General features: G+C 41.1%; 1 protein-coding gene across 1 annotated transcript in view; it reads right to left on the bottom strand.

Moving 5' to 3' along the window:
- reck (reversion-inducing-cysteine-rich protein with kazal motifs) overlaps positions 1-21,009 on the bottom strand; it is a 74,574-nt gene that overhangs the window by 27,631 nt on the left and 25,934 nt on the right. The window contains 10 exon segments of the mRNA XM_037756567.1: positions 4,138-4,311; positions 4,419-4,683; positions 7,195-7,392; positions 9,444-9,477; positions 10,492-10,539; positions 10,661-10,746; positions 11,007-11,043; positions 15,299-15,316; positions 15,318-15,374; positions 19,367-19,425. Coding sequence (XP_037612495.1) covers positions 4,138-4,311; positions 4,419-4,683; positions 7,195-7,392; positions 9,444-9,477; positions 10,492-10,539; positions 10,661-10,746; positions 11,007-11,043; positions 15,299-15,316; positions 15,318-15,374; positions 19,367-19,425 — 976 coding nt within the window.

Raw genomic sequence — 21,009 nt, 5'->3', positions numbered from 1 at the left:
TGTGAGGGTTGTTTTCCTCTTCCACTGCACCAGGAAGTGTCTTTGATGTCTGATTGGTGGGTTTGGTCTCAAGTGAGTCAGCTAATTGGTGGTTTAAACGGAGAAGGTTCCAGGCAGAAGCTCTGGGTGTGGCTCCATCATTCCATTTGCTCCTGATGACTGATGCTTTGTTTATCTTGAAGCGGCCGTGTGTGTGTGTGTGTGTGCGCGCGTGTGTGTGTGTGTGTGTAAAACCCAGGGTCTTTAACTTTATTTTTCACCCCTAAATGGTCAACAGTGGTTTTCCTCTCCAACCAAAACTAAATGCGGCGATCAGCTGATTCTTATTAAGAGTAACTCAGTAAAGCTCAATCAGGGCTGCTGCAGCTCAGACAATCAACGTTCTTCATCTTCCTTTTCAAATAAAGTTAAAAATATGAAATGTTCAGGTTCTATTGTGCTGTGTGTTTCCTTCCTTCCAGGCAGCATTGGTTTTCATTCATGCTATGCTACGCTAACATTGTAACTGCTCCATTAACACTCAAAATAACCTCATCTAAACACGTCAGTGACGATATTGTTTATACACATACGTTTATAATAGGGCTGTCAAAGTTAACGCACTGATAACGCGTTAATGCAGATTTGTTTAACGCATTAACGCAACTTGCGTTTCTTTAGGGCTCAGTTTTAAAGCTAGTTAAGTATTAAAATAACGCTCCAAACTTATGCTAAATATTGATGAGGATTTTCAAAGGGGTCCCTTGACCTCTGACCTCCAGACAAGTGAATGTAAATGGGTTCTATGGGTACCCACGAGTCTCCCCTTTACAGACATGCCCACTTTATGATAATCACATGCAGTTTGGGGACAAGTCATAGTCAAGTCAGCACACTGACACACTGACAGCTGTTGTTGCCTGTTGGGCTGCAGTTTGCCATGTTATGATTGGAGCATATTGTTTTATGCTAAATGCAGAACCTGTGAGGGTTTCTGGACAATATCTGTCATTGTTTTGTGTTGTTCATTGATTTCTAATAATAAATATATACATATATTTGCAGAAAGCAGCAGATTTGTCCACTCCCATGTTGATATTTGATAGATCTCCCTTTAAGGTTCATTTTGAACAGATAAAAAATGTGCAATTAATTTTAATTAATCATGGACAATCATGCGATTAATTGGAATTAAATATTTTAATAGATTGACAGCCCTAATTTATACCTATAGATTTTTATCGTAGAGCCCCCAGGTGCCCCCAGACGTCTACAGTCCTTTTCCCTCCATTTCTGATTCAACAACATCACGACAGGAGAATCTCAACGCTGATAAGCTTTCGCGACTGTGTGTCATGCAAATTTCACGTCATTTTCGCCGCTCAGCGTGAATTTGCGTCTATTCGCGTCTCTGCATTGACTCCACAACCTCCAGAACAGGGTTAGTTTTCCACGTATCTCCCGGGCTCCACGGCCCGGTGTTTGAACCCCTCAGGGGAGGAGAGAGACATACAAGGCTCTCCTGGAGCCCATCGAAGGAAACTCAAAGAGCCTTACACACAGTTTGTTTGCCTGAACTACAAGTCCCACAATGCCACAGCACAAGCTCCATGCCGTCATGATCTGAAACCACAATTTGTACTTTGTGAGTACTAACAGAAAGCTTAGGGTAAAATCCACCCAAATACTTCAGAGGGAGTATCATTGTCTCTTCTACTCAGAACGTTGTTCACTTCAAATCTGTTGTTTGAGGTTCAGACACTGAAAACTGAGACTCAATTTTGGACCTCCAGTCTGAATATAATATTTTCTCGTGGAATGTAAGAGAATAAAGCTTTTGCATTTTTGTGCTCTGAATAGCGAATACAAGTGTTGAACTTATCTCTGGTGGTTCAGAAGAATCAAAATAAGATAACTTCTAAATTTGAAGAACCATTGAGTGGTACGGATGATCTGGGACCACTGGGATGAGGCAGGGCTCCAGACTAACTGTTTACACTGGTTGCACTGGTGCACCTAACGTTTTCATTTAGCATTTTGTCAGTTCCCCATAGGCCTACACTAGGGATGTCACCATACCAGACATTTAGTAGTCGACACCAATACCAGTGGAATCCATGTTTCTCGATACCAATATGATACCATGGTAAAAAAACAAAAGTAAAACAATAAATCCCATGCACTTCAACATCTACTCCTTTATTACTGTTTGCATCCTGGTTTTTGTTATGAAGTTAAACAGCTCATAATTCTCTCTCTATTATCTATTTTATATTGCTGTGAGAACATCTCCTTTAAACAAAAAAAAACCGACATTTTACAAGATTACATTTGAACACATCATGATAATGTTAGAATTTACCATAGCCGAATACTCATTTTTCAGAATGGAGCCTGAACGCATCATAATGTAAATCAATGGAGCCTCCCGTTAACTACCTCTCATCCTGCCAATATCAAAATGGATTTGTTGTTCACAATGTAGCATGATGTAGTTACACTAAAAGACACTCTAAGGAGTCTGTTTTTTTTTCCGGTGAGTACATTACAAACAAGCCTGTTATTCGCTAGACAAAACATGCATGACAATTAATATCTAGTAAACAAGATGGCGATGGCCAAAATACTGAACTCAAGGCTTCAACATGGTACAACACGAACCAATGGGTAACGTCACGGTGACTTCGTCCACTTCTTATACACTCTCTATGCTTTTAGGTCAAAACCCATTTCAGCCAATTTATTCCCCACCCAATTCAACACAGATTGCTCAAGAGCACGGTCATGTTTTAAGAGCCAACCATGATTAAACTGGAACTGGAAGCATGCTACAGAATGCTGTAGGAGACACACTGAGTGAGAAGATCCTACAGTTTCTCGCAGCTTCAGGAATGAATAGGTATAATTATAATTAACACAACACCAAGTACTTCAACAACATATACAGTAACATTTGAAATGACTTCTATTTAAATTAGATTTGATACTCCGATCTAACATCTCACGTGACCGAGGCTTTTCAGAATGCTCAGTATCAAATGACTGTGAGCTTTTGTGGTTGCCTCACTCACCTAATGGTAAATGGACTTGCACTTACAGTATATAGCGCTTTTCTAGTCTTCTGACCACTCAAAGCGCTTTACACTACATGTCAGCATTCACCCATTCACACACACATTCACACACTGATGGCAGTGTCATCTTCAGTGTCACTGTGTGTGTCAACTACGCAGAGTTTAGCGGCACTTCTACAAGTGAATGTATACTAGTGACATCACAACCTTACGAAAGTCCTGATGGCTCATTTCTAAGCACAGGCCCAGGCCGTATTGCTAGGCCCGCTGGAGGGAAGGGAGGCACGGGAGAACCAGAACCAGGACTGAGCGGGCAAGACTGCAAGACCCTGCTGCAGTAAAATGAGAGGTTTTCTAAAGGGAGTCTGGTGCTTGGAAACACTTCACTCACATGGACCGCTAAAATCAACACAAAACTAAAGTTCCTCGTCGCAGCTTTAATTTGTTTAAGCGTCTGACTTTTAGATTGGTAATTCGCCTAATAAATTTCTGTCATTTCTTACAATACTGATGCAAATATGCTTTTCTTATTCACTTGCTTCCAAAAGCAATTAGAGTCAAAAAAGGAGGGTGAATTTAGTTGTTGATGAAAATGTAAAAAAAGAAAAAACAGTTAATTTGTCCATTTGTACAGTAAGATTTATCAGCCTACTTTATCTGTAGTTTGGGATTTATCCTATAATTATTATTACTGTCAATGTGTATTTTATTTATTATTATTTGAATTTTTTTTTTAATACTTTGTTTTTGTTCTTTATTTTTTTGCATCGGCAATGGCACAGGGTTGGAGGGACAATCATTCACATTTGTGGTCTATTTGCATGTTTCTGTACACCTGATGTTACTCCCAATAAATTATAACGGAAAAGAAGAAAAAAAAACAGAAGGACTTTGGGACCCTAAAGAACCCGATCATATCCACTGGTTGTTTTGGAGCAGGTTGCGATCACTGTGTGAACATTTAATGGTGTTCGACTGACGTGAAAATGACGAAATGTCAAAATATCATTAGTGGGTAAAACAGTGTCAGATAAAGAGAGGAGCTGAGAAGAGAAGCCTCCTGGTGAGCACCCCGGTGTCTGACCTGTTGTTGAAGTTGGTGCAGTAGCCGAGGTCCTTGCAGCCCAGCTGACAGGGCTCTCTGACATCAGCCAGGCAGTTGATGAGCTCCGTCTCCACCGGGTTGTACTCACAGAGCTGGTCAAAGTCCTGCCACGTCTGGCTGCCCCAGTTAGTGCTGATCTCCTGACACATGTCCCTGTCAGAGCAACAGTGCACAGTTAGAACAGGAAGAACTAACACACTTCACCTCCACCTGCTCTCTGATCAGCGATGTGCCGGCTTCCACTGAGCAGTGTGCTGTACCTGCAGAGGGAGGTGTTAGCCTTGGAGCAGCAGTGCAGCTTGGCACAGTCCATCTTGGCGGGATGGGGGGTCTCCTCTTCAGGTGGGGAAGGAGGGTGGGCGCTGCCCAGGAAGCACTGCCACATGGGTTCCTGAGGGAGAGGCTGGGAGCCACACTCCTCGATCAAACCCTCCATGATCTCATGTTCGGTGCTCATGGTGCGAAGGATTCGCCGGCAAGCCACCTGGCAGTGGGTCGCCTCTGCCCGGTCACAGCAGTACAGACCTGGATGTGAGGGACGGATGGATTGATAAGTGCTGGAAAATGTATTATATCATGATATATATGGTTCCCAATATAGAAAATGACATACATACACGGACCATGCCGTAGTGGCAGCGTAAACACACAGATGGTAAACTACAGGCGGACGCCACACGGGAAGATGATAAGACAGCAGTGTTATTTTGACCGGCTCTCAGAGTTTCAGCGAATTGTGCATATTCTTTCCCTGCTGTTAGTTAGTAGTTGGCTTATTCTAATAACTGATGACTGTAAACGTAGATTGTATGTAGCCAGTAGTAGAGGTGAAATACTGACCTCTATTTGTTTGGAGCTATTTGTTAAGTCCGGGTCACACAGGGCACGTCAGCAGCACGTGGCGGCCGAGGAAACCTTTGTTTTTTATTTCGGCGTCCGTGTTAACAGGTTAGAGCAGCCACACTGCCCACATGAGACGCGCGGCTCGGCTGCGTCTCAGCTGCGTCTCAGCTGCGTCTCAGCTGCGTCTCTTCTAAAGATTCGAGGTCTCGCCTATTTTAACGCGAGCCGCTTGCTTTTCACAACAACAACAGACAGTGAAAGTGATCTATTTACTGAATATTAACATCATATCAGCAAGATTACTACAGTTTACATGTTTATCTGTAGAATATGTTACGGACATGAAAAAAAGTAAAGACTTATTTTTAAATCAATACTTCCTGCTTTCATTTCAAAATAAAAGCCCTCAAGTGTTTTTTTCTGTGGACAGAATTAATTAATTTGTTAACACGAGGCTTTTATTCTGAAATATGAGCAGTCAGTGCTATGGAACATGCAGTGACTTAGAGAGCTCTATGAATTGATAAAGTATGGGGTTTAAATCAACACTTCCTGCTTTCATTTCAAAATAAAAACCCTCAAGTATTTTTTTCTGTGGACAGAATTAATTAATTTGTTAACACAAGGCTTTTATTCTGAAATATGAGTGCTATGGAACATGCAGTGACTTAGAGAGCTCCATTAATTGATAAAGTATGGGGTTTAAATCAACACTTCCTGCTTTCATTTCAAAATAAAAGCCCTCAAGCGTTTTTTCTGTGGACAGAATTCCTTCATTTGTTAACACAAGGCTTTTATTCTGAAATATGTGCCGGACAGTGTTGTAGAACATGCAGTGACTTGGAGAGCTCCATGAATGAATATAGTACGGAGATTTAATTGTGTATTATTACTATTATTTACAAATTACCACATGTTTCTTAACCTTTCTCAGTCTAAAATAAATATAAATGATATTTATAATGAAATGAAATGGCCATTAAAAAGCAAACTCTATGTAGAAAGAAAGGGCTGACAGCAGCAGCTGCAGCAGCTGACACGCAGTTGCAATGCAGCTGGTGTGAACATCGGACGCATGAATCACGCAGCCACCACGCGCTCCTGACGTTCCCAGTGTGGATGAGGCGTAAGAATAGAGACGGACTGAGCGCTGCACTGCAGCACGGAGTGTGTGTGTGTGTGTGTGTGTGTGTGTGTGTGTGTGAGAGAGAGAGTGACAGAGAGAGGGGAAGAGAAGGTGGAAGTGAACAAAAATAAAGAGAGATTTTGGTAACGTTTTTATGTTTTTAAACTAAAATTTAAACTCGTCTTTTTCCGTCAACGATATTGCATGTTTGATATCATCACGGTTAAACCTGGTTTATGCTCGCCGTAGTGAAGCCGGCGCGAGGTCAGCGCCAGAAAGTGATCATCATCATGGCTTTCGCGTAGCGCGCACAGTTGTCGCTGTTGTTTTTTTGTGCACCTCTGAATTTTTGTAACTGCGCTTTTCGTTTCAACATGGATGCCTCCGAGGGAAGACGTCTTTACAACTGTTTATGGAGAGACCACAAGGACAGTCACATGAAATGAAATACTTGGAAAGAAACAGGCAACGCACTGAGGACAGAAGAGGCTTTCTGGTGCAGGCTGTGAAAGAATACGAGAGATCGTTTTGTAAAAGCTAAATAAAGGTCTCATGGAAAGAGTGGCGACCCGACGGGAAGCACCGAGAGACAGAGAGTCATTTAGACTTGGAGGTAAGCGATGGTAATAATTACAGTACACACATGCAAGTTATACAAGTTACAATACAATGCATGTTTAGCGGTACGTCGGTGTTCACTACTGTTGCCAGGCAGCCTACTTTCCTTTCCGTCACCACTCGTTGACTTCTTGGTTATCAACAGAGTATTTAGTTTGTACGCCTTCTGGCGTTTCGGAGCATACCGCAACGAACAACGCACTGAGCATAAACGCCTCTGTACATGCTTGTAGTACGAGTCTCGAGTATAAACAAAGCTTTAGTGTTTGATGACGTCGGTGCCGCCTCGTCTTCGTCATGGAAAAAAAGTTTGTTTAACGAACATATTTGGTCATAGTTTTGGTTAACGAAATGAAGACTGCCTGGGTTACAGATGAGGTTACAACTCATACAACTACTGGCGATGAGGTCACAGCTCCATATGCTTTATGAAGCGTGGCTGGACTTACTGTCGATAGGGCTGCGTATGGGGTAGGACTTGGTGAAGTTGCTGACGCAGCTGAGCAGCTGAGGGCTGTGACTCTGACAGTACTCTTTGACAGCGTTGATCTGGGACACGGTGGGGGTCGAGTCGGTCCTGAAGATGGCCTGGCAGTACTCCCTACAGGTGGTGTGACGTCCTGCATAGCTGCAGCAGGTGGAGCCCACTGGAGGAACACACACACACACACACACAAGTGACATACTTGAATACACAAATTGGCTTTATGTGAGTAAAAGTAGAAGACTACAAAGAGTATTCTGATGGTTCTTAAAGGGACATTTCAACATGTTGGTACATATTCACTTTCTTGCAGTGAGTTAGATGACAATCTTCTCATCTAAAGCTACATCCACACTAATATGTTTTTAAAATGCATAACTTTTGCTACGTTTACGCCTAGCGTCCACACTACTCCAGTATGTTCCAACCACTAAAATTCAAAATGTGTTAATCTGGATGGGTGGAAACGCTGACGCACACACGCCACTACCACGTGACCCTTTTTCCGGAATAAAAACAGACACCATCGGCCTTGATTTGACTTGACTTGACATTTTACAGCTAAACCGTGCACTATAAGATGATTCTGAAAACATGTGAGGAGATAAATAGGCATTACAGTAACAGAATATTGATTCATATTTGATTAGCGCTGCTTAGTTTGACCGTTTGATCGGAGTTCGCGAGTTTCGTGACACTTTGAGACAACTCGGCTCTGATTGGTTGTTTTCCTCCGGTCTGTGAAATCTTGCAAATGCCATTATGAGCACAGAGGAACATGATTTTCTTTTTCAGATTACCTGTCTCATGCACTACTTGACAGTAGTGACTGTTATATAAAAATAACTATTTGTTATCATTCGCTCAATGTGCCCTACTGGAGCTGTAACTGTCTGCAATACAGTAAATCATATTTCACAAAATGTCAAAGTGTTACTTTAAGAACCATCAGGAAGCATAAGAGACCTTCATGTCTTTGGTCAGTGTTAGGATAGCATTGTTCTCTCTCTTTGCTTACTACATACTGGAGCTGCCACATTAGCAAAGGAGGAAGAACTACCATGGCATATAAAAAGTGTACGTTTAGTAGCATTTCATTCTTTTATTGTAAAGCTACATTCCTCAGATTTGGACATTCTGACTCAGGGTATCTGCAGGTATGCAACAAGTCAAATTTAAGACTTTTTAAGACTGTTATGTATGCAATTTAAGACCTACTTCACATCCATACTGGTAAGAAAGTACTAAGCATATGAAAGAAAATTGGAAGCCCAAAGTTACTTGCAAAGTAAATTAATTTATTCACAGAAACACATTCCTTCCAGCAGTTTTCCCCGTCTTCGTTCCAGGTTTTTACAGTAACCAGAACATGTTGTACATTCTAAAGTTAAATGCATCAGCCTGGTGCACTTTGATAGCTAAATTAAGAGACTAGATTTTGTGCTCTAGCAGTGGTGGCCTGTAAGCTACTCAAGTACTGTACTTAAGTACAATTTTGAGCTACTTGTACTTTACTTGAGTATTTCTATTTTACGTAACTTTATAGCCCACTTCTACTCCACTACATCTCAGAGGGAAATGTTGTACTTTTTACTTCAATTATTTGACAATATTAGATACTAGCTATGTGCAGATCCAGATACGTAATACTAAATAAAAATCAACTAATAAACTGTGGTGTATTATGAAGTAGTATATCATTATTAAGCATATAACGTAGTTAAAATGAGCACCTTTACCAGCTGCAACATTGAAGTGATGAACACATTAATGCATCAATAATTATAATACAATAATATACCATAATATATATTATTGTGAAATAGGCCATTCTGCATAATGAGTAGGATACTTTTACTTTCGGTACTTTAAGTATATATTTGATGCTAATACTTTTGTACTTCAGTAACATTTTTTTTTCTGTTAATGTCAGCTTTAGTAACATTACACCTGTCAACAGGAAGTTACTGACCTCACATCCTGCCAGGCAAATAACACGTTGTGTATTTACAGAATGAGAAACAGAGAGAGAATACAAACAAGCCCATCTATTGGTCCAAGAAGACAGTGGTGTGCTGTATTTATTTGTTGGCTGGAAGCAGATATGAGATCAGTAGTTGGCGTCTTCACTGTTTATGTTAGTTATGTGTGTGTGTGTGTGTGTGTGTGTGTGTGTGTGTGTGTGTGTGTGTGTGTGTGTGAGTAACAACTTACTTTCATTTTTGGTGATGCAGCTGTAGAGGGAGTTCTACAAGGAGAAGAGAAACGTTGTGGTGATATATTTGAACATATACAAAGCAAAAAGAGCATACTAAAGCTCTGTCTCAGTGACTGTTTACGACGACTAAATCAAAGGCCTTAGAATGGATGTGAGTCATGACCAGAGAGTGATTTTTCCTTCTCTGAAACTCCCCTGTAGATACAGGAAACTACTGCAAATGCAGTTTGCCATGTTATGATTGGAGCATATTGTTTTATGTTAAATGCAGTACCTGTGAGGGTTTCTGGATCAATATCTGTCAGTGTTTTATGTTGTTCATTAATTTACAATAATAAATATATACATACATTTGCATAAAGCAGCATATTTGTCCACTCCCATGTTGATAAGAGGATTAAATACTTGAAAAATCTCCCTTTAAGGTACGTTTAGAACAGATAAAAAATGTGCAATTAATCGCGATTAAATATTTGAATCGATTGAGAGCCCTGATATATTCTCATCATAATGGAAAGTCTTTTATGTAATGTTGTAGAAGTATCTGTCCTTTATCCCTTTTCATTCTTTTTTTCCGATCTATGTATTTTCTTTAAACAATCTTGTTTATTTTGTTTTCACTTAAAAAAAAGCTAAAATATGTAAAATAGACACTTATACCATAAAAGTAACTATTATGGTATTAGTATGGTATTCAGTTTTACATAATATTAGCAGTTATACCACAAGTGAAATTAGAAGTACAGTAGGAATAGTGGTAGTTATATATGTTTTTTAATTTATAATTAACGGTATAATATGCAGGGATTTTCTAAAAAAAACAAAACAAAACAATGTATAGACTGATACAACAACAATCATTCTCAATCATCACTATGACCCTCTAGCAGTCTGTGGTGGTGTCCTCTGGGCGTAAGCTATAATGTTTTATTTCTCTGATTCACTGCTTTGTTCTCACTAACGCCGCTCCCTCTCTTCATTCACTCTCTAGCTCGCTCCACCATCGCTGCTCTCTTGCTACTGAATTCATTTTATCGGACTTACCTCTGTGACTTTTTTGCATACTTTTGTTATGTCATTTTTAGATGATGCCTATAAGGGGAAAATGGAAATGAAATCATGAAACCACAGCATATAGGTGGAAGCAAAATAAATGTCCGGGCAGTCATTCTTAAAAAAGAAAGTTGGGCATACTGTATTCACGATATCTCACCTGTCTGCATTCCCTGCGACACTCAGCTGAGATAGCCAGCTCACAGCAGCCCAGACCCACCCAGCCCTCTGACTTCCTGGATACGCCTGGAGACAAATCAAACACCACAAAATCAATCATATGGTGGGCACTGAGTTATTTAATGCACAATACTGGCCCTTATTAAAAGCTTGATATATGTGTTGTCCACTGCTGATATGGTGTTCGTGGTGCAACTTCTTTTCTACGTCTGTTGCCAGGATATAAAAAAATGACTTGGCAGATTTTAATTCAGTTTGGTAAAAAGTTGGGTCAAGTGGTGGTTGTTTTTTTGGTACAGGGTTTAATATTAGCACTCTTGTCTTACCTGGAAGGGTAGAGTTGATGCACATCCAAAGTTCATTCTAGAAGACAAAGGAGAAGAAAAGGTTACATTCTTCTTGACTTGAGGTTTAATAAAACATGTCCTATCACGCCAGCTTACAAAATCAATAGCGGAGAACTTGAGCATGTTCCACAAACTTTGACATCATGATTGGAAGAATTTATTATACATTACATTATATACATTATATTATACATTTTACATTTTTAGGTTTCATGTTGCAAAATATTTTTAATTTCTTATACACCCTGTTGCTTCTAAAGAATGAAGCAATGCTATACTGTTCACTAGCTTTAAGATGGGTAAGAGCTAACATTTGATAAAAGCCAGTTTCCAGTCAGACCAAGTCATGTTTAAGTAAGAGATAATGTACAGCGAGCCGGTCATTGATGTGAAAGAATCCCCGACAGGATGATGCTGCACCGTGAAGCGGAGGGATGCAAAATCGCCCTGTCGGGGATTATTATATCTTTTATTATATATTATTACACGGCTACTTACTGAAGAAATCAATATTTTGACACAAAAAACGGTCCGCCAGAGTCCCACATCAGAGCTGCGCCCATAGCAACGGTCTGTTATACATAGCAACGGTCTGTTATACATAGCAACGGTCTGCTATACATAGCAACGGTCTGTTATACATAGCAATGGTTTGTTATACATAGCGACGGTTTGTTATACATAGCAATGGTCTGTTATACATAGCAACGGTCTGTTATACATAGCAATGGTCTGTTATACATAGCAACGGTTTGTTATACATAGCAACGGTCTGCTATACATAGCAATGGTCTGTTATACATAGCAATGGTCTGTTATACATAGTGACGGTTTGTTATAGAGAAATAACAGACCGCAGAATGCTGTGATTGACCAATCAGAATCGAGTATTCAACCCAGCCGTGTAATAAGGTTGCAATAAGGTCTTATGTAAAAGTGGTGTACTATAATGACACACGGAGCTTGAGGCACACTTTATGTTTATGTTACCTTTTTTGAGAATCAATACAGTATAGCAAAACATAATATTCAGATATATGTTTTGGTAAAGGAGGTTGGGCTTCAACAATGGGATTCACGGTGGAGTGCCAGACCCAAAGTCCAATAAGCTATATATATATATATATATATATATATATATATACACACTATACTATCCGCAATGGTACCAAAGATTCTGCTTCATGGTGCTAGCCAGCCTTATCAAGTAAGTATCACATTAATGCTTCACCATAGCATGGCTTATAATTAAATACATTCTCATTATCCAGTAATTCTAGAAGAAATCTGCCAGAGAACACATAAACTGTTGAAGAGATGGTAAAAGTTGTTTTCTCTAATTTCACAGAGAACAAACGGTACATTGGTTGGATCAAAACAGGAAAGCATCATGAATCCTATGAAACTCCCAGTGGGTTTGTGGTGAAATGCTGTGGGATTAATCATCACAAACAAGCTCGTCTGGGACAGAGAGACACCGATAGGGACAGCGGCACAGAAAAACATGGAAATAGTGTGGTAGAAGAAGAATCCTTTCATGCTCGTATGCGTTTCCAGGCCAGTCATTTGTGTAAATAAGCACGTCACTGTTAACACTCCCACCGTGTCTCTTGGCTGGGGAACTAAGGTTCCCTTCAGCGGGCGTCAGCATCATTTAAGAGCCAGAGCATGGAGTTACAGTGTCTTTACATGAAGCATAAACGTGATTTGTGATGTAGCTGGAGGCCAATAAGGCGAGAACATGACAGGAAGACTAATGCTGCAGTTTACATGAGCCAAAGCACAAATCCCTCCAGTCTCCTCTGAGAGCCTTTGTGTGTACGTGTGTGATAAAAGCTTTTCTTGTTGTTTGTTACAGACTGATATGATCTACATTAGAGCTAAGCAGTCTTCTTCTTCAGGTCAGAAAAGACCTGAATTAAACGACTATGAATAAAGATGAAACATAGTTATATGTTCATAGTTATATGAATGTGATATGAAATCTGGATGCCTCACTATCATGGCTGGGTGAACCTGTTGGGGCCATAGACTGTATATAGTAGATGGATGATGCGTCTCCATTTCCTCCCACTATACAAAAGTGAAGCCTAAATATCACGGATACAGGAGCTGCCATTTGAAGCCAAAGTCTGCGCAGTAGTGATCGAGGGTATCGAGGTTGTGCCCACTCACCCGAACAAGCCAATCACGCAGTGGTTTGTCAATTTTAAAAAGTGGGTGCCCAGAAAAAAACGTTTGTGAAACACTGGTGTTGGAGGCTCCTCACCACCACTGTACAGATGTCTGTACACTGTGGTCTATTGGTGCCTTCAAATGGGGTCGTGTTTACCGTGTTCAAAAGAAGAACACAAGAATAATCCATATGAACGCCCCGTCTTGTGGTATTGACGACATCGTAAGTGGAACGTTTCTGAAGGCTCCGAGTTCACGAGTTGTGACGTGTTTGTATTGGTTGTCAGAAATGGCGGAGGCCATGGAAGTTCATTTTTCGGTGCATAATAAGTGAATATATTGTAATTTTAGTTGTATATTGTTTTCTTCATTCTTAGGACTGCGGAAATTGTTGATATTCCCACGGCCTCACCTTCTTCTCTGTCATTATGTCTTTGCATTTCCTGTTAATATTGCCGTTGCTTAGCAACGGTGTTCTCACGACTTCACCGCTTGAACGCCAAACATATTGTGTACACAACTTCCCATGTTGTAAACACACAAGCTCACGAGTTTCATTTGAAGGCACCGTCATATTTATGCTCCTGTCAGCCCTCACTTAGGTCACATGATGACAACTGAACCATCTCCATGACAACTGAGCAAACAGAGTTAGGACTTTTTTTTATCAAATAACTGTTTTTAGGGTCAAGAGTGAACTTTGAACTCATCAATTTATCTTATTATTGAAGCCTTCTGTATTTTGCATAACAGTAGTGTTGTGTTCAATGCCCTCGTTTACCTTTCTGTTTTTCTCAGTGTGCTGACATTAGTCTGTTATAAACTTGAACATCACCGCTTTTGAGTGTTTCTGCTTTTTAGGATCAGTATCAAAAACAATTCCAGTATTCTCGACTAAGGGACAGATTTACCAAGGAACTCCCTCTGGTTTTCATTGAGTTAGCAGTTGCAATCTGCATGTAAATCTGGCCCAAAGTATGGTAAGAAAAGCAACATTTCTGCTATCGTGACAGCACTAAGACCTAAACCCAAACCTGAATACAATCAGTTACATGTTTAGAATAACAATTCAATCCCAGTTCAATTAGAGTAGCAGCTGTAATAATACAAGCATACAGTCCATGTGCATTGTGCATGTCAATAGCTTACAGTGTTGTTGCATCAGTTCAGCTATATAAGAACAGGACACATGTTAATTTAAGACTTCCTAAGTCTAATTACTGGTGTGGTTCTAATAGGCTCATGGAGAGAGGCGAGACAGGCAGCAAATCAGCCTCTCTGCTTTGTAATTAGCCGTGGTGGGGGGGAGGTCAGAGCCTGTGTGTGTGTGTGTGTGTGTGTGTGTGTGTGTGTGTGTGTGTGTGTGAGAGATTGTGTGGTTTAACCAGGTGCTCCAGTATTCTGGTAACCGCAACCACTAACCTACTTCCTGTTTAAAGTTTCAAATCTCAAGGATCTCCGTTCGTTCTGTTGGCGGCACGTACAGCGATAAGCAGTGTGTTTTTTAGATCTCAAGTTCTCTAAAGTTTAATTAACTAACAATTTACCTTTTATTATTACGCAGCTGTGTTGAATACTCGATTCTGATTGGTCAATCGTGGCGTTCTGCGGTCCGAAATTTCTCTATAACAGATCGTTGCTATGTATAACAGATTGTTGCTATGTATAGCAGACCGTTGCTATGTATAACAGACCGTTGCTATGTATAACAGAACGTTGCTATGGGCGCAGTTCTGATGTCAGACTCTGGTGGACCGTTTCTGTGTCAAAATATTGATTTCTTCAGTAAGTAGCCGTGTAATAAGCGGGATAATGTACAGCTAGCGGGTCATTGTTGTGAAATAAACCCCGACAGGGCGATGAGAGACCCCTCCGCGAACATTATCCCTTACTTATTATTGGTTATTATAAAGTGTTACCCATCACCTTGTAAACTTCTTTATACTTTTTTTAGTTTAGTTGAATGTAAAGTTTTTGTTCCTATTCCATAAGTAAAGATAGTAAAGTAGGACTGAGTGATTCCATCCCACCAGGTGTTGTGCATAATAAATAAATCAATACAGCTGGTGTTGTAGTGATAGAGGCAGTGGACTCACCATCAACTCTGGACAGTAAACTGGGTAACCTCTGGAGGAGATGCTTTAGACGAGACTCACTCTTTATGGTGGCGAGCTGCGAGATGGGAGCAAAATACAGAATGAATACAACACGCTCTAAATCCGTGTACGTAATACACAATACAACATTTACCAGTTGAACCAGATGAGCACAATTTGCATCTAAAAGTGCACTCTGTCTTCTCAGAGAGACTCAAAGCTAAACACACGACATCACATTACAGGACACACTTCCTGGAGTCATGGAGACTCATTCTTTCCAGTGACGGCAGCATCTCCAATGTCCATAACCTCGGAAGTCTTGGACAAAAAGCCATTATAATAAACTTTTTTTGTTTTAACACTATCAGCACATCAACATGGTTCCTAACCAGACCAAATCGCAAATATGAATTAGTCAGGAACCTCTCAGTTCATTTCTGATTATTGGTTATCACATGTGACGTAGCGCTGAGCGACCGGTGACCAGGTCCGCCGGTTGTAGATGGCCAATCACAGCGCATCAGGATGGGAAAAAAATAATGCTCGAGCAAACGGAAAAATGTAAACAGACTAGATGAGCTGGTATATTACACGTTTTCCAAAGTCGGAAGTTATGGACAAACACATGCGTGTTCTCAAGAAAAAGCTGTAAGTGCAGTTGATTGTTGTTCTTTTAGCGAAGGGAGGCGTGAGGACACAGCTGTTTACGCCGGTTGAGAAACCACTGCACATTGGTGATTAAAAAAGCACTTAAACCTGCAGTAGGCAGAATATTTTTGGCATCATGGGCAAAACCTGTGATCTCAAGGCTCTAGTGAGCTACTATATTGGCAAAGCTTTTCAGAAATGGAGAAAAAATTGCTAGTAGTTATAGCCCTCTGCTGACCTCCTCAGGCGTCACGGCTCACTAACTGTAGCCTGAAGTGGTAGTGAAGAAGTGTTATCTATAATATATTACTAAATTGACAATGGATCACATGACTATGTTGTACGTTACTCTAAGATGAACCCTACGCTGCAGTCTCTTCTCAGCTCTATGGACGTTTTAGTCTCTTTTAGCTCATTGTTTCAGTTTTACATCTGGCAACTTGGTTGGGGTTTTAGTCACATGGCTCTCACCAACCCACAGTACACTACCTAGAGAGTTTAAGAGACAGATCTGTAGTGGACAGATGGTGGAGACCAATTCATACAAATAGTGTTTTCTATTTCTTTGTTTGTGTCTGATGTCTCTTTCTTGCCACATTGGAAGTGTTGGTTGTGGTACATGTTTAACACTTCAAAGTTGCTCTATTTCTGTTTATTGTTACAATGTTGCTGCTGAATACTGTCCCACTGGATTACTAAAGTCTCTTCTTATCTTTCACTTGGCTGAAAGGAGACAGTTTTATTTCAGCAACTGTAGCACTGAGTTCTGTTGTATGCCACTGTCCATGTTGGAGCTTATTCATTCCGGGAACATGTCCTTCATGCCAGGCTCCAGGTGCTCGTAATGTGTTTGTAATCAGGTGTTCTTGGACTTGTTCTTTGTCAGAGCAAACTGAATCAGAGGATTACAACGCCGATTGACAGTAACTTCTTACATCCCTACTGAAGTGACAGGAAGACACAACACCAAATGGAGCGGCAGTGATTTGTTGGCAGATAATCAAAGAAGAACTCTCTACGATGCAACAAAAGACCAACGGGCCAAGCAGGCCAATTGTAAGGCTCTCTCAGTCTGTGTGAAAGGTGAATAAGTGCTGGCTGGCAGACTGATGGGCTCTTTCTCTGGTGCCGGGCTCATCGAGCGATGCGCGCCTAAGAAAAACAGTTTCGGTAAAGATGCGCTTTCCAATCATGTGCCATTAAGGCCTGGGAGTCTGGTCCGGCGTCTTTCCAACAGAATGCTGCAGTTCCTCAAGAGCCACATTAAGTGGCAATGTCTTGCTTCCTAACTGCTGTGTAAAGTGAAAGGGGGTTAGCCCTGATGAGAGCATTAACTTCGGACCTGGAGGCCAAACAAAGTCTCCCCTGTGCTTCCCGACCGCACTCAGGAAGCGAAGCAGGAAAGTTGTCTCGCTAGGTTTTCCGTAAGACAAACATTGAGGCTGTGGCATGTTCTTAATTGCCACGAAAGGCCGGTCTGGTCTGTTTAACAAAGTCCACTGTGCGTTGGCATGTGACTGAAATAGGACAGTAAACCTTTAGATGAGTATTCCAGCAGCAGATCATATTTGTTGACTGTATTAAATTAAAGCAGTCCTTAATTATTTGACTGCTACTGATATGCTTACTTTAGTACACTTTAGTGAGAACAGATATCACTGAGAACATTACGATGAACATTTAATATTATAGATACCCCCACTGACTAGCTGTGTAACAATTCAGCATATTGACCCTACTCGTTCCAGGTGTCAACCTAGTCCTGTTCTATGTACAGCTGAGTGAAACACCATGAATGTCTTTGAGGAGAGACTATCTGAAAGGGAGCCATTATCCCCATTTGTACAATTTATCAGGGATGTCCCGATAACGTTTTTTTTGCCCCCGATCCGAGTCATTTAACACTGAGTATCCGCCGATACGCGTCATGATCCACCTCATTTTCATAGATAATACAGCGGTGCTGTAAAACATGTCCAAGTGCATTTAAGTTATTAAAATCAAATCTGCTTGAATAGCTCTGCATCGCGTTCATACAAATTTTTCCTGCATCCAAGCTTATCCTCAATGTGTTTTAATTTTTTATTTTTAATAAAACAACAAACCCTCTCTGCTACTCTTTTCGGCCTTGTCGCTGTCCTCGACGGACTGTCTCTCTCTCCTCCCTCCCTCTCTTGTCCTCCGTGTTTGTTGCTTTCTGTGCAGTTCTTTGCCTGAGTTTTCTGTAGGAACTGTATTCTGTATTCTGTTGGAGTATTTATTTTCGCCGTCTGTCAGATAACATTAATGAATGACTTATTGCGTGATAGGCAGACTGTACTCCTCCATATCTTTACATGGACAAGAGTTGTCTGCTGCTATATAATGCTCTGGATGTCGTATCGAGAACCTTCACGACATATTGAGGATGAAATTGATCCTGATAGGTCTATTGGAGCACAAGGACCATCCAGATATTGAAACACGATGATAATATCAACCCTTGACTCTGAATCCTATCCCTGATATCAACTGCACTTACTTCACTTCCCCTTTTATTTGAAATGTACCTAACCAGCAGTATCCACAGAGCCTGGAACCACATTAAGATCTTTATTTTAGCTTCTATGTGTAATCAGCAGAACAGCTGAAGCCGCTCATTTTCTGGGTGTAACCAGCCTCCATTAGAGCTAAAATGGTCCTGGTGGTTACTTGTATCTAACGCCGACCCCCACCCCCATCCCTCATACCGAAGCACCCCACCCACACACTCAAGACCTTAAGCACAACTTCTGAGGGGTATTCTGAGTGACATTGCACTTCTAAAAGGCCATTATCTTTCCTTCTCCATCATTATCACTCTTTCTCTTCCTTTTCCCCCACTTTTTCTTTCTCTGGAGACGTCCCTCCCATTTCCCCACTACTTTACCGTCTTCATCTTTCATTTAATGTCCTTTTCTATCTGTTTTCTTTCTTTTCTTTGACTAGCAAAGTGGTGATGTCAGCCAATAAGAGCACAATAGGTTCTGTCCAGGCTCCCTCTTCAGTGTCCCCCCCCCCCACTTCAAAAGCAGGAGTAAGGTTTGAACTCTCTGTCTGTTTGTTGCTTGCAGAGAAAAGCTTCTTTTATGACCATAAAGAAGGACATGGAGGCTTCAGAGAGACAGAGAAAGATAGAGAGAGGGAGAGAGAGAGAGAGAGAGAGGGGGATGGAGAGAGAGAGAGAGAGAGAGAGAGAGAGAGAGAGAGAGAGAGAGAGAGCGTCACCTGCTACCAATTGAAACAGGGTGAGACTTTTTTTCTTCACTTCAAAGAGCCAAAAGACAAAAAACTTTACCCCACTCCCCTTCAAAAACCTCTATTCATAGGCCGACTATAATGGGCTGAGGAGTGGGCGCCCGCGTGTGTGTGTGTGTGTGTGTGTGTGTGTGTTCATACCTGGTCACAAGCTTCTTTGCAAGGTGAGAACTCGGCAGCATGGTGGCAACAGGAGGGATCTGCAGACAGATGCATACATTTAGTTGTGATACTGCTATTAGGGTATTACCATTAGTGTACAGCATTATCATTAATTTGTCCTGAGGATGGCGCTAGAGGACAGAGAGTGTCCAAACTGGGTTCATCCTCTGGGAAGATGAACACCAGGTGGGGGGGGAGACTGACTAAAACCTGGGAAATAGTTGTTGTCATCCTTCAGATATTGATTGAAGGATGATTTGGTGCTGTTGCAGAGATATATTCATCCTCTGTACGCACAGAGTGTTGCAAGGCGACATTTATATCCCACTGTTAGAATGATAGTTTAGCAGCTGGATGATGCAGTAAAACAAAGACGCCAAGGCGATGGTAAGGTGTACCAGCCATGTGTGGTTCATCCACAAGCAGCTTCAGCAGCACCAACATGACAGCAACATAGTGAGATCTGACCAGCAACACAGACAGATGGAAACGTGCACCTTTGATACTGTGTCACCGGTCGACCATATTGGATGTTACCATTAACAGGTATTCTCAATTTATTATCACTTAGCTGTACTACCATAGACTATGTAGAATATGTTTTACACATAATATTCCCAAAGGTCTACTTACTACTGTTAACTCCCCCCAAAATAATCACACAAAACATAATTACAATACATATACAATACTAGTACAACCAACTACCAAATCCACCCTTCTCCTATACTCCCACTTGATCCCTCCCGGAACGTTTATGTAGGTGTTTGTACACCGGGGGACTCTTTTGGCCGAACACCCTGGAGCAGACAAAGGAGAGGACAGGTGAGTATTTATGCAACAACTTAACAAAATGTGCTTAACTAATGCACTAGCACACCCTTTATACTACGATATATAGCACATCAATGTTAATCAACCTACACAGAACACCGTTGAACTATCGTTTGTTAATTATGAACACGTTTCGACAACGGTGTTGTCGGAGTCTAATCTAACTCCACTCTCTTTCAGGTGGAGCCGGATACCCACCCCGGCACCTGCCAGAGGACAACACAATCACCATTTAAAGGTTCAATAAATAGTCCATAAATATTCAAAAATAGTCCATAAACACCTGATACAAAATGTGCAAATATGCACTGTGCAAAATGTTCTGTGCAACTCTTGCTAATAAAGTGCAAATATCGCTACCAAAGTACCGTTATTAATGTGCATGGTTAAGTTATTTGTTAAAAGTTCCAATACAAAACCCAACTGTGCAATATTTATATAACAGGCCAAAGCCGTCACTAATAACGAAGTGGCCTTCGTTACACACACATAGAAATAACATGTACTTGTCTCATAGCTAAGCAGAAGTGATAGCAGAAGTGATAAACGCACACACAGACAGGGATGTTGGCTGGCGGCAGAGCTCTAAACCACAGCCCAGCCCAGGGTTCCAGGAAGGGACTTGGCTCATATCTCTATGTGGACCTCACATGACACTTTAACACAGTGATGCTGAGCTGGACTCTTCCAGTACTGAACGGAAGGACAAGCAAACAGTGGGACAGTGGATTCTCTATTATAATCAACCATCTCTGTCTCTTCTACTGTCTTTAATTAGGACCCGAGCA

The sequence above is a fragment of the Sebastes umbrosus genome, chromosome 21, assembly GCF_015220745.1.
Source record: "Sebastes umbrosus isolate fSebUmb1 chromosome 21, fSebUmb1.pri, whole genome shotgun sequence".
Taxonomy (NCBI): Eukaryota; Metazoa; Chordata; class Actinopteri; order Perciformes; family Sebastidae; genus Sebastes; species Sebastes umbrosus.
This window is presented reverse-complemented; position numbering and strand designations above follow the sequence as displayed.